Here is a 12,453-nt window from a genome sequence, read left to right as displayed (position 1 = left end):
TTATTGTTTTGCCTTATATTTGTGGTGACGACGGCTAACCAAACTTAGAGTATTGTTGTTAAGCAATCACGTATAGGAGTGTCAATGAGTAGGGTAAGATCCTATTCAAATTCATAACATTATTTAAAGACTCATATCAAAACTTAATGAATATTTTTAGATTTAGGTCAGATCCTGACGCATTAAAAAAATATAGATTGACTTTGGGTTGGGTCTCTATCCATCAATATCTATGGATCTATATATCCAATTTGAACTCAAAAAATATGTCTGTTCTTTTTCTCAATTCAATTAGATTATTATTTATCAATTGATCTACTAGAGGTATGCAAGTTTTGGTTAATTGACCAAAAATCAACTAAATCGAAAATTTAGTTTGATTTTGGTTATTTTATTCTATATTTTGGTTATTCAATTCGCTTTTAATTTTTTATGCTAGTTAACCGAACCAAATCGAATACTAAATTTTTAATAACTATAAAGTATATTATATTATGAATATATATAAATGTAATAAAAAATAATACATAAATATAAAATATCTTAATACTAATAAAAAATAATAATTTATAATAAATAAATTAATATTATAATTTTTTATAATTTTCAGTTAATTCGATATAAGAATCAAACCGAACTGAAATAAGTTTAATTTTTACCATATCAAACATTTCAGTTCGGATTCGATACACCATTTTGACGTACCGAAATTTCAGTTAATCGAACTTTCAATTTGGTTCTGTTAATCGAATTGAACACCCCTATGATCTACATTCAAGTGAACAAATCTAATAAATTTAAGACAACATAACATTATTTATTGTGTAATTCTTTAACCATGTATATTTTTTTATATTAAATTATTAATTATATAACTATGTTATCATGTTTGGTATATTTTTCAATCTTCTGATTGAAGATTTGGAGTGATAAAATTAAATTTTAATGTTTCATAATATTAAATTCGATTACTATTAAATATGTAGATTTGATATTTTCATAAGAATATTTTATAAATGATATAATAAATGATAAAATATTTAAAAAATTCTATTGAAAAAGAGTTATTTGTGAATTGGTTCCAATAATGCTAAATTTATTGATAAATTATGAAAAAATAAAGAAAAAAAACTTAATTTAATTAGTATGATTTGCACAGAAAAAGATTAGGTTTGAATCTGACCTACTCAAACATCGAGTCTTGGTCGGGTTTAAAGAACCATGGGTCCTTAATTGAATTTAATGGATTGGATAAGATCTGAGTATAAAATAAAAATGTTAGACCTTTTTTGAATTTAAATTTTGGTAGAATTTTACCCTATCCATTGAGATACCTAATCACATAAATGGGGAAGAGCACGAGGCCGCCTAAGCGAGGGGAGGTGATGGCCTTGGCTTGGAGACAAAGGACAGCATGAACACTCGTCAGATATCATCAACCTCGTCGTGGCAAGGTGGCGCGAGGTGCGTGTTTGCGGCACTTAGGGGCCCGAGGTAGATCCTTTAGCCTCTTTTGGTTGGTAGAGGCGGGGACCTCGACTAGAGCCTTGACCAGGCTCAAGGATTGGAAAGCAATAGAAATTGAATCGAGCCTAAGAACTTCATTTTCAAGTAAAAATCTTTTGTTGGTGAATGACTCGACTCAATCCAAAAATAATCCAACATTCTAGCAATAATCTGTAAAATATCAAAAACCAAATAATAACAATGATAATATAAAAATTAATAAAACTCTCTGAAAAATAGAGAAATTTAAAACAACATCCAGATGTTGGTCAAATAATGAAATTTCGTAACGAATGATTGTACCTTCCAACAAAACTGGTGAAGCATTGGATTTTCCTTGAGAAAACTATTGAAATGATACATGTACATGGTCTAGTAACTCTTCCTACATCAAAAGTAATGGGCATTACTTATACCGTCAAATATCACAACTAAGACACTATTTTCGATTTCTATTTATCTCAATATTTTTAAAATATATCCATCTCTTATTTTACATTAATACTAGCAAGATGAAGGAATGCCTCTTGTCTTGCCTATAGTGGGCTACGCCAGGAGACGTTGTCCCGCCCCGAGAAAGGTATGGGCACTGACCCTCGTGCAATGCAATCAACCTCGTCCATCTCGTGTCATAAATCTTGATTCAATAAGATGATGATGGCTTCACCTTATAGATAGTCGAGACAATTGGGAACTTCTAGGAGTATCCTGCCAATAGGATGTTCTTTTAAGTCAAGTGTCCTCCTCTCACGAAACTCACCTTCAAATGGGCACACGTGACAGGTGAGCCAAGTCCTCGTCTGCCCCTAGCTCTCCTTGTCAAGTCATGGATGTGAGGACTCTAATTCATTTTCAAGCAAGCACGGGTGACAACGGACCAAGTCGTCGTCTCTCCTTAGATCTCATTGTCAAGTCATGGATGTGGTCGTCTATGCCTAGATCTCGTTGTCAAGTAGTGCATGTGGTCGTCTGTCCCTAGATCTCATTGTCAAGTCATGGATGTGGCTGCCTGATAAAGCACCGACGGCCTAGAAGAGTTTGGTATTCTTCAAAAGAGAGATTTTGAGTTGGTTCTCCATGTCCTAGGAGATAGAGTTAGAAAGCCTTGAGAGTTCTTTCACTTCCCCAACACCTCTTGTTTTGAATTTTTTGATCACCAAAATTTGGAATTCTTGATCCAAGGGAAAAGATTGAGAAGCAAAAAGACGACATATCTAATAAAGTTCCCCCATACACATATCAATAAGTTGAATGTTACAGAAGGAGATTACAAAGAAAACTGACTTTGGGTTTCACATAAGAAGTTTACAGAACGCCCTGCAGAAGCATCATTACCTGGGACACGATTACTCTCAAAAGTTTACAGACACGTCTGCAGCTTCTGCTCAGTCATATACCTCTGAATATACACTCTTGAAGCGCTTCCTCTTCATGTGTGTTTGTATGTGGATGGTGGGCGGTGCGGGGGGGAGCGACAGATGGTGTAGAGATATAAAAACAAAAAGAACAAAAATTGGCTGCATAGGTTTTCGTATAAACTCCAGTAACCGAGTATGATGCATATACCACTAATCTGTGGGGGCGCGAGCTCAGGTGGGTTACAGAATCCATACCATACTGCAACCGCTACCCGTTGGTGCCATCAAAACTTCCTACAGCATTTTGTCGTCGTTTTTCTCGCCAATTTTCACCCCACATTTTAGCTTCGGCAACAGCTCGTTCCCTTTCCAAGTCCCGGTTCAACATTTTTGCAGTTTCTCTGGGAGAATCGTCCCTCTCAGATCCTTCCAAGTCCCACTTCCGGCCAGACGCACCGCCCTCTTCATTCCTCAATATCTTCCCACCTCGCTCGTCTTTGCTCCTATCGTCCTTATCCCCAGCAGTTCTACTGCTGTGGCCTGGAGCTAGAGTCGGATCATACGCCTGATTTGCAAGGTAAGAAAGGGCAGTAACCACATCGCCAATCAGCGGACGAGCAGCAGCTTGTTCCTGGATGCACATGGAAGCTACAGCTAAAGCTTGATAAAGCCCACGCATTGGAAATTTTCCTTGCAGCCTTGGATCCGCCAGTTTTGCAAACTTTCTACGGTCATTGAACAACGGCCGTGCCTGCATTACATGAAAAACCCTGATGGGAAGCCGATAGACAACTCTCCAATGACAAAAACTAAATTTACAGGAAACTGAAACCTGAAACATATGATTATAACAGACGCAGATTATTACACTAGCATCCCCTTCATTATAGTCAAATTACAGGAAACGTCCATAATGTTTGAATAGTTTTACTACCATCCCTTGTCGGTGATACTTTTATTGCGCTGACCCGTGTCAGTGTGACATCAACAGGAGTCAGTCTAATGACAAAATCTCCTAGAGTGGGCATCCATGAAAAGAAAGTATCACTGGCAGGGAGTGTCAGGGCAATTATTCACACGGAATCAGCAGTTTGCACTTTAACAATGGTTAAGGAGGTATAAATGTAATTACCCAAAGAAAAGATCAGAAAGGAGGTTTACCCATGCAACGAGGTTTTGTTCCCCCTGAGGTAGGGTGTTGTCGATGGCTTTACGCCCAGTGATGAGCTCCAAGAAGACAACCCCAAAACTGTAAACATCGGACTTCACCGTCAATTGCCCAGTCATGGCATACTCAGGAGCACAATAACCGTAAGTTCCCATGACCCTGGTAGACACATGTGATTTGTCTCCTGTAGGACCGAGCTTTGCGAGTCCAAAGTCCGAAAGCTTCGGAGAATAGCCTTCACCTAGTAATATGTTGGATGACTTGAAATCCCTATAAATAACCGGAGGATTTGCCTTGTCATGGAGATACTCCAATCCTTTGGCTGCACCAGCCGCTATCTTCATTCGGGTGTTCCAATCTAGTGGCTCTTTATCAGGTGGAAGATCTGGATGGACATTGTCGCCATTCAGCATCGATTTGAATTTGCAATGACAACCAAAAGATAGAAAGCAGAACATTCCTCTACACTCAACATTCTTTGCATTACCCCACTTTTGTTGGCTCACACAGACCAAAGTTAAAAACAGTCGAGATATGAACAAGAATATTTGTTTCCCCCGCATAGTTCGGTAAAAGTATATGTATGTGTGTGGATGAGACAGAGTGAGAGAGAGAGTCTTGTGTTTTCACAATATAAAAGCTAAACAAGGTATATAGAACACATCCAACTACAGACATGTACATGTACCTTATTTTGTATCAACACAATTCTGCAATTAAAGAAAAGACAGTAATAAATCAATTAACCAACAAAAGTTCATCATATAATCTATTTATGTCCAGAATGGCTTAGGAAAGCGAATATTTTAATATCCGTTCAAGTTGAGGGCTAGCAGAGTAGCAGAAAGAATATTCACGTTTATGCGAGAGCAACAACATAATTCAAATAAATATGACTCATCTTGCTGATGGCAAATAGAGCAAAACAAGAAAATAACTAATTTTTGCTTGGAAAAGGGTTCTGGGATAGAGAGTCGGCTATATTTAGTTTGAGCAAATATATAACTCTACTTCTTCATCTTTAGTTTCCTCAGTGCAGAACAATCTCCATCCAGATACTTGTGGAAACATTTAATGTAAAGGTATATACTTTGCTGTGTATAGTCCGTGTAGAAACAAAATGTGGACAAAAAGAACAATAAACAAACCAGCAGTTACCATGGAGGTGATCTTCTAACGATCCCAAGGGCATAAATTCATAGACGAGAAGCCTCTGATCCCCATCAGCGCAGTAACCCAATAAATTCACTAAGTTAGGATGGTGCAGAAGACTTAGCATTAGAACCTCAACCAGAAATTCTCGATTACCCTGAAGCCCATTCCTATCCAACTGCTTAACAGCAACAATCTGCCAAAGCATGAAAAACATTTACACAAAAGCAAGTAGAATTGTCTACATCATTAAGAAAAAGATTGAAGCATGCAAACTCAAGATATCTTATCTTGGTTAATATATTCATCAAGAATGCAAGTGAGTAATGGGCACCAGCGACATGTGATACTTGCGTAGTTCTTAGTAATGTAGTTCAAGATGACTTTCTCCTATGCCCAATTCATCGACCACAAACCACTTCAACATATCAAAATTTGACAATAGACTAACTGGCCAGGTGAGATTGGTCACGAACATTGAACATCTAAGCTAATAGCTTTTAAGACTTGGCTTTTTAACATATCCTAGTGAACACTTATGACAGAAGCTTTAGTACAGTCCAAGTCAGTTAGACATTTTTCTTGGGCAGTCTTGCAATGCTTAGCTTATAAGCCTTTTTATAGCAACACACGTATATATGTTAGCATGCCCACCAGCAGCTACATGAAATATTCATCGCACATATTTCATAAAGAAAAAAACATGTATGTATGTTAGCATGCTCACCAGCAGCTACATGAAATATTCATCGCACATATTCATAAAGAAAAAAACATGTATGTATGTTAGCATGCTCACCAGCAGCTACATGAAATATTCATCGCACATATTCATAAAGAAAAAAACATGTATGTATGTTAGCATGCTCACCAGCAGCTACATGAAATATTCATCGCACATATTCATAAAGAAAAAAACATGTATGTATGTTAGCATGCTCACCAGCAGCTACATGAAATATTCATCGAACATATTTCATAAAGAAAAAAGTGTTGACTATGAGTAGATTATAGATAATAAGCTCTAGTCTTTGCTCGACTTTCCAGGAAATGCTACCTGGCTGAGCAGTCTCCCACTCACCTACACCATGAGTATAACGCTCACAGGGTTCCTAATTATTTGGCTAGCACCATTTGTGGTACAAACTATGTAAGCAAAACGTTACTTCATATAACAATTTGGCATAATAATTTGAAAGCAAAGCTAGTATATATACTCTTCAAAATCTCCCAAGAACCAACAACTAGTTCACTGTTCACCGAAGAAACTGCCTCATTTGAACCAAAAATCAAACATTTGACAATAATATCCGTGTTTTAGATAATTTGCAAAGTTAAATGAACAATGCTTACCTGGCCATTGGAAAGCCTCCCTTTGTACACACGTCCAAATCCTCCCTCTCCCAAGAAACACTCTGGCCTAAAGTTATTTGTAGCATTAGCAAGCTCACGGAAAGTAAAAGTTTGTGCAGCAATCTGTGCATCAGGCAAGTCCTTGAGCCCTGATGCTTCCTTCCTTGGCCCAACATTGCTCCTCGATTTCAACCTGTCTCCCCCTGCAAATTGCAATCATGCCGAGCACAGATCTATCATAGTCAGAAAACCTCAACAATGGTGGCAGAAACCAAACACATTGCCATAAAAACTGACTAATTAATCTTATTCTGAATTTATGGATCAACAGAAAACTGTCTATTTGTAGTGAACAAGGGAGGTTTTCTTAATCTGTACTCTACACCCAAATTCATCATTCAAGTAGATAATTTCCTAGATAAGCTTAAGCTGACCCAATGGAGAACTGCCTTGGATATTTATTATTTCGACAGTCAAATAATTAGCTTTCAAAAATAGCAATCAGATCAAAAACAGAAAAGCATACACCCCCCCTTGAGATCTAATTCATAATTGAAAAGACAAATAGAAAAGCAACTATATTTCATCAACTCCCATCATACAACTATGGGGTCTACATCAATTGAACAGAAAAACTAATCTAGATAAACTAGATAGCAACAAAAAAGAGGGGAAAAAAATATCAATCAAAATCCCAAACAAGAAGAACTGTTCATAGAACCCATCCCAAAATACTTAGATCAGATCAAACAACAGGCAACCCAACAACAGAAAAGCAGAAAAAATACACACACATACACAAATGCATGAAGGAAGACACTGACCAGATGATAATTTTGATATGCTGGAAGGGATACTTGGATGGACTTCCCTGTGATCATCTCTCTCTTTATGGGGATTGAGCTTCTCCTCCTCCCTTGAGTCAAAACAAGGAAAACAACCCATCTACTCTCACTCAAAGATCAATTCTTTTTTCTCAAAAAACCCTGTTCTTGGGCAAAACCAGATTCACAACTAACACCAATCAACCCCTCATCCTCTTCAATCCAATCCCACCATAAATGCCCAGAAAGATATTCTTTAGGTGTGCTTTAAATTCAATAAAAGTGCAATCTTTATTATCTTTTACCTATCCCAACTGATCAGATAAGATATTTCAGATGAGTAAGATAAAAGGCAATAAAAAGGAGAACCAACATAGAAACAAAGAGCAAAACAAGATGAATATTCAATACAAGAAAATTCAAAAACAGAAAAAAAAAAGTAGTTGAAGGAGCTCAAACAAGAACAATGGTAGTAAGAAAAAAATAGCAAGAAACAAAAATTTTTTTTAGAGGAAGTTCCACTATTTTAGTTCTTGACAGATTGTAGAATCTATTGAAAATGGGCAGTGGTGTTGTGACAGAGTTTTAGCCGGCTTTGTCTTCGGCTTTTCATTTCATACGGTGTTTATAGCTAAAACCCCTCTCTCTTTCACACACACACACGCATTGATGTGTGTGCATATATACATACACATATAATTATTGTATATTACTCTTCCATATATATATATAGGTGTGTGTATCTGTCTATGTAGTATGTTCACATCCACACTTTTCCCACCACCCCTTTGACCAAACAAATAGTACTTAGTAAATTTACTCACCTTCCTCATTTATGATGCTTTATTATCACAAAAAGATTGTATTTTGATTTTGCATTTGCACAGAATCTAGTCTTCATTTGAGATGTATCACAAGAATTAAATCTCATTGTTATTAGTATTTGCTTGCAATAAGATATCAAGGATTTTATTATGCTAATTTAGGAACAATTAAATTAGCTAAGTTTGGATTGACTGATATGGATTTAATAGAAGGATTTCAAGAAAATGTTTTAAATAACTTGTATTAAAAAATAAAAATTATCAGTATATTCGATATAATATATTTCAAATTAGAATTACAAAATTTAAAATTCTTTGAATTTATGAACTTATGGATTTCAAGTGGTGTATTTTAAATTTCTGGTAGCAATTCTTTTGGATTTATTTCGAATTTGGGATTAATATAAAATTCGAGGGATTTTATGCTTCAACTTTATATTTGAACTCTATTTTATTAAATAATTATATGTTTCAGATTCTTTTAATAAGGATCGATTTTTTCTCTATTTACTTTTCCCATATTTAAATCTATGAATCCAAATATAATCTAAAAAAGATTTATTACTAGGGATTTGAAATCCGCATTTCCAAATCTACAAATGTTACCATACTTCATTGTATTTGGTGGAAATAGATTATTAACTATACCATAATTTTAATCACTGTCATTTAAAATAATTTATGTACTAACTATCAATATTAAATGAATACTTAATTAATAATTATTATTAAAATAAATAAATAAATCATTAATAAAGTAGAATATATACACCTTGCTAAAATTTAAATTCATAATCTTATAGTGATTGACCTCAAACACTTTGTTGAATGAGATGGACTATGAAGGGACAACAAATACATGCAGGCAATTTGGAGAATAATTTCCAAGTCCAAATTCATTACATCAAGAAAATTACAACTAACTCAGATTTAGTGAACCAAAATAATAAGTTTATTTCATTGCATCTAATTATTAATTATCAATTCAGTAAATTTAATAGTAACATGCATGTCTAATAAATTGGTAGGTGCATTTACAATTAGTTACAATTTTTCAGGCTACGTATATATTATCCAATTAATTTATCTTTTTTTTCTTTTCTTTCATAACAAAATAAAATTACATTTCGAGGGCCTAACAAATTTTATATAATAAGTGGCCAATTTATAGTAACAAACTACTGATGCACTATACATGTATCATTAATTGTTCGGAATGACAATTTAATGCACCGTTTTTCGAACTAATTGTTGATATAACGATAATATTTTCAAAATAGTTATGACTATTGAAATTATAAAATTTATTATTATGACAAAATAAAAGCTTTCTATCACTATGTCTTGCGATAAAGATCCACTCATTTAGAAATGAGTCAAAATTAAATTAATCAAGTAAAAAAATAAAAGTTTATATATTAAAATTTGATGTAAGTAACAAGGAATAGGCAAATAGTACGAATTTTGGCCACTGTAATAAGATAAAGGGAGTGTAAGAGAATAGAGTTAAAATGGTGAATTGGATGAGAACTAATAATCGGGTCAAAAGGCGGGTCAGGCGGAACATACGATGCGTAAGTAGAGGAATGGTTTCATTTGGAGGAAAAGGATAGGGGGAATTGTCCGAATTCGGGGCGTATTTTGCGGTTTCTCCAAATTCCTAACGCCGCATTTGGCACGGTAAACTTTCCTGTACATCATTATCCGGACCCAAGACATATCCGTGGTTTGTTGTGCTTCTGCCATTTGCAGGAACACTCAAAGCTTTGCCCGAATGCATCAGGGAGACGCTAAATCTTTTAATCAAACTAGATTTTAGATGAGGTTATGATTTTATATGTAGAACTAGCATTTTATCATATATATATATCGAATTAGTTGAATCTGCTTTACCAAGAAATAATAATTTAAAAAAATAGAAAACTTAGATAGTAATCATGAATGATAATTGATTTGAGCTTAATTTTAAAATGTTTTGGAGTGACTATGTCAAGATGCACAATAGGTTGGGTTGGGTTGGGCCCAATAAAAGAAGCAAGTCGCCCTGGTCCAGCCCAATGGCCTAGGATTGCTTGATTCTGAGCCGGGCTTTTCGGACCGAGTCATGGACCAACCCAACTTTGTTTCTAAATAAAGCATGCCATGTCATTTTTATTTATTCTTTTAAGTTTACTATACTAGTATGTTTTTCAATTATTTGAAACTCTGATTCAGCACCAACAGTGGATGAAGTATAATACCGTTGTCATGGATCATACTTATTAGGGATAATTACACTTCCCTCCTCTGTACACCCTATGGTTTGAGAAATTATATTTAGCACCCTTGAAATTTTCTTCTGTCTAATAAATAAGTCCCTCCATCAGTCAAAATACACTGAATCTGCTGATATTAACAAAAAAACTGAATGAAAATTGATATTTACCCTCGATTGACTTATTACTGACTTATAGTAGGTCAAACAATTTTTTTTTCTGAGTAAACTACCTTTATAACGGTGAAGATATACCTTCTCATATACATTAACGCGTGAAAACGTATGAAGGTAATTTGATCATAAAACGATTTATTTGATCTGCAATAAATCAGTAATTAGTCAATTGTGGGTAAATACATTTTTTTTTTAATTTTTTTTATCAATATAAGCAAGTTCGGTGAATATTAACCAACAGATGAACTTATTTATTAGACATAACCAAATCTTAGGAATGTTAGATGTGATTTTTCAAAGTTTATGTATGATTGCACTAGATCTCAAGGGCCAAGAGGAGTGAAACTATCCCTACTTATTATGTAGACAAGTGGAGCAATCGTGGATAAAGCATTAGACATTCACAACCTAGCTCAACCAAAGGAAAACAGCGGACAGTTGTGAGACAATGTCCTTAACATCAGAGTATTCTTGGAATGGAATGAATGAAACTCATGAATGATGGAGGGTATAAGTCCAGAATGTTTGGACACCGAAATGTGCTCCTTGAAGAAAACCAGCCTAGGCCCGATAGAAATTGTATATACAGATGAAACTTGAAAACAATAGCTCTTCTTATATATATTGTTTGAAAGTGTTTAGTTACAACGTGAATAGGACCATATTAATTAGAATATCTCCAAGTTGTTTTGACCAGCTAAACATGGCGGAATATTCCATGGTCAGAATTCATATATTTATATTTTAAAAGTTTTCCTTTTTTAATTAATAATATCGTGCCGTTTTAGGGTTTGCATTTCCGTTGATATTTTTTATCTGCAAATTGTCAACGTAGGCTGTCCAATGGACTTTGACAACGCAATCCATGCAACGTGCTTGTAAAATTTAATTAAGTTTGATTGGTCGAAATAACAATCAATTTGCCTCGCCATCTTCCTAATCCGAGATGACAACAAAAAATCTAAAGTACCTACACCAATTTGAGTCGTCCAGACAATCTACGCCGACGAGTCAATATATCCAATGGATCGAGTTGGGTTGGATTCGTTTAGAATTTAATTAGGTTAATAAAAAATGGGTAAATTCGAATTAAATCTTACTCGAATCGAACTAGTCTTGGCCGGTTCCAAGTATCAATATTTAGGACCGACAACCCACTAGCCCAAGATTGCATGGTCCTGTACTGAGGGCTTGGTCCGGGCTAGTGGGTTGGCTCATCTAAGTCAATTTTTTTTAATAATACATGACATGTAATTTTTTATTTTCTAAGTTGATTATACTAGTAGATTTTTATAATTTTTGAAACTCTAAAACTTTTATTTTACTATTTTACTTCTAAATTTTTAGTTAGTTAATTCATTAATACTCTTTGTTTTTTTTTCTAAGTTTATTTTAAGACTTTTTTGGTTTGTTATTATCTAAATTTTTTATTGTAAGCTTGTTAGTCAAATTATTATTGGGCCATGTGCAAGTCATATTCAATTTACCGCCCAAATTAATAGAAAATTAATTGAGTAAAATTGCCAGAGCAAAATCCTTTTTCGATACCATTAAAAAATATTATTTTTATTTTTGGTACCATAATTATTGCGGCTTCGAATTTTGATACAATTAAACCCAAAAATAAGTGTTTTTGGTACCATAAAGTCATGTGTAGCACACATGACTGTTATACTCCGTTAACTGCCGTTAACCCCACCATTTCGAAGGGAAAAAAGGCATGTAATGCTGCGAAAAAGGAGGAAAAATTGACATAACTTAAGGCTTCCAACATCCCAATTTCATTTCCAGTTCATTTTCTTTCCTCACTTATTTTTTTCTCATCTTTTGACCAACT

General features: G+C 34.6%; 1 protein-coding gene across 1 annotated transcript; it reads right to left on the bottom strand.

The window, feature by feature from the left end:
• LOC105168454 (serine/threonine-protein kinase PBS1) lies at window positions 2,679–8,007 on the bottom strand. The gene is made up of 5 exons (XM_011088543.2): window positions 7,362–8,007; window positions 6,538–6,740; window positions 5,191–5,380; window positions 4,026–4,417; window positions 2,679–3,615 (listed from the first exon to the last, which is right to left on the bottom strand). The coding sequence occupies exons 1-5, from the start codon at window positions 7,480–7,482 to the stop codon at window positions 3,133–3,135; spliced, it is 1,389 nt and encodes a 462-aa protein (XP_011086845.1). The 5' UTR covers window positions 7,483–8,007; the 3' UTR covers window positions 2,679–3,132.

This window comes from Sesamum indicum, linkage group LG8, assembly GCF_000512975.1.
Source record: "Sesamum indicum cultivar Zhongzhi No. 13 linkage group LG8, S_indicum_v1.0, whole genome shotgun sequence".
Taxonomy (NCBI): Eukaryota; Viridiplantae; Streptophyta; class Magnoliopsida; order Lamiales; family Pedaliaceae; genus Sesamum; species Sesamum indicum.
This window is presented reverse-complemented; position numbering and strand designations above follow the sequence as displayed.

Coding starts and splice junctions, on each gene's coding strand:
- LOC105168454 (XM_011088543.2), bottom strand. CDS start 7,482: ATGGGTTGTTTTCCTTGTTTTGACTCAAGGGAGGAGGAGAAGCTCAAT. Junction 5,381..6,537: donor GGAGGCTTTCCAATGGCCAG/GTAAGCATTGTT, acceptor ATGCTTTGGCAG/ATTGTTGCTGTTAAGCAGTT. Junction 4,418..5,190: donor GTTAGAAGATCACCTCCATG/GTAACTGCTGGT, acceptor ATGTCCATCCAG/ATCTTCCACCTGATAAAGAG.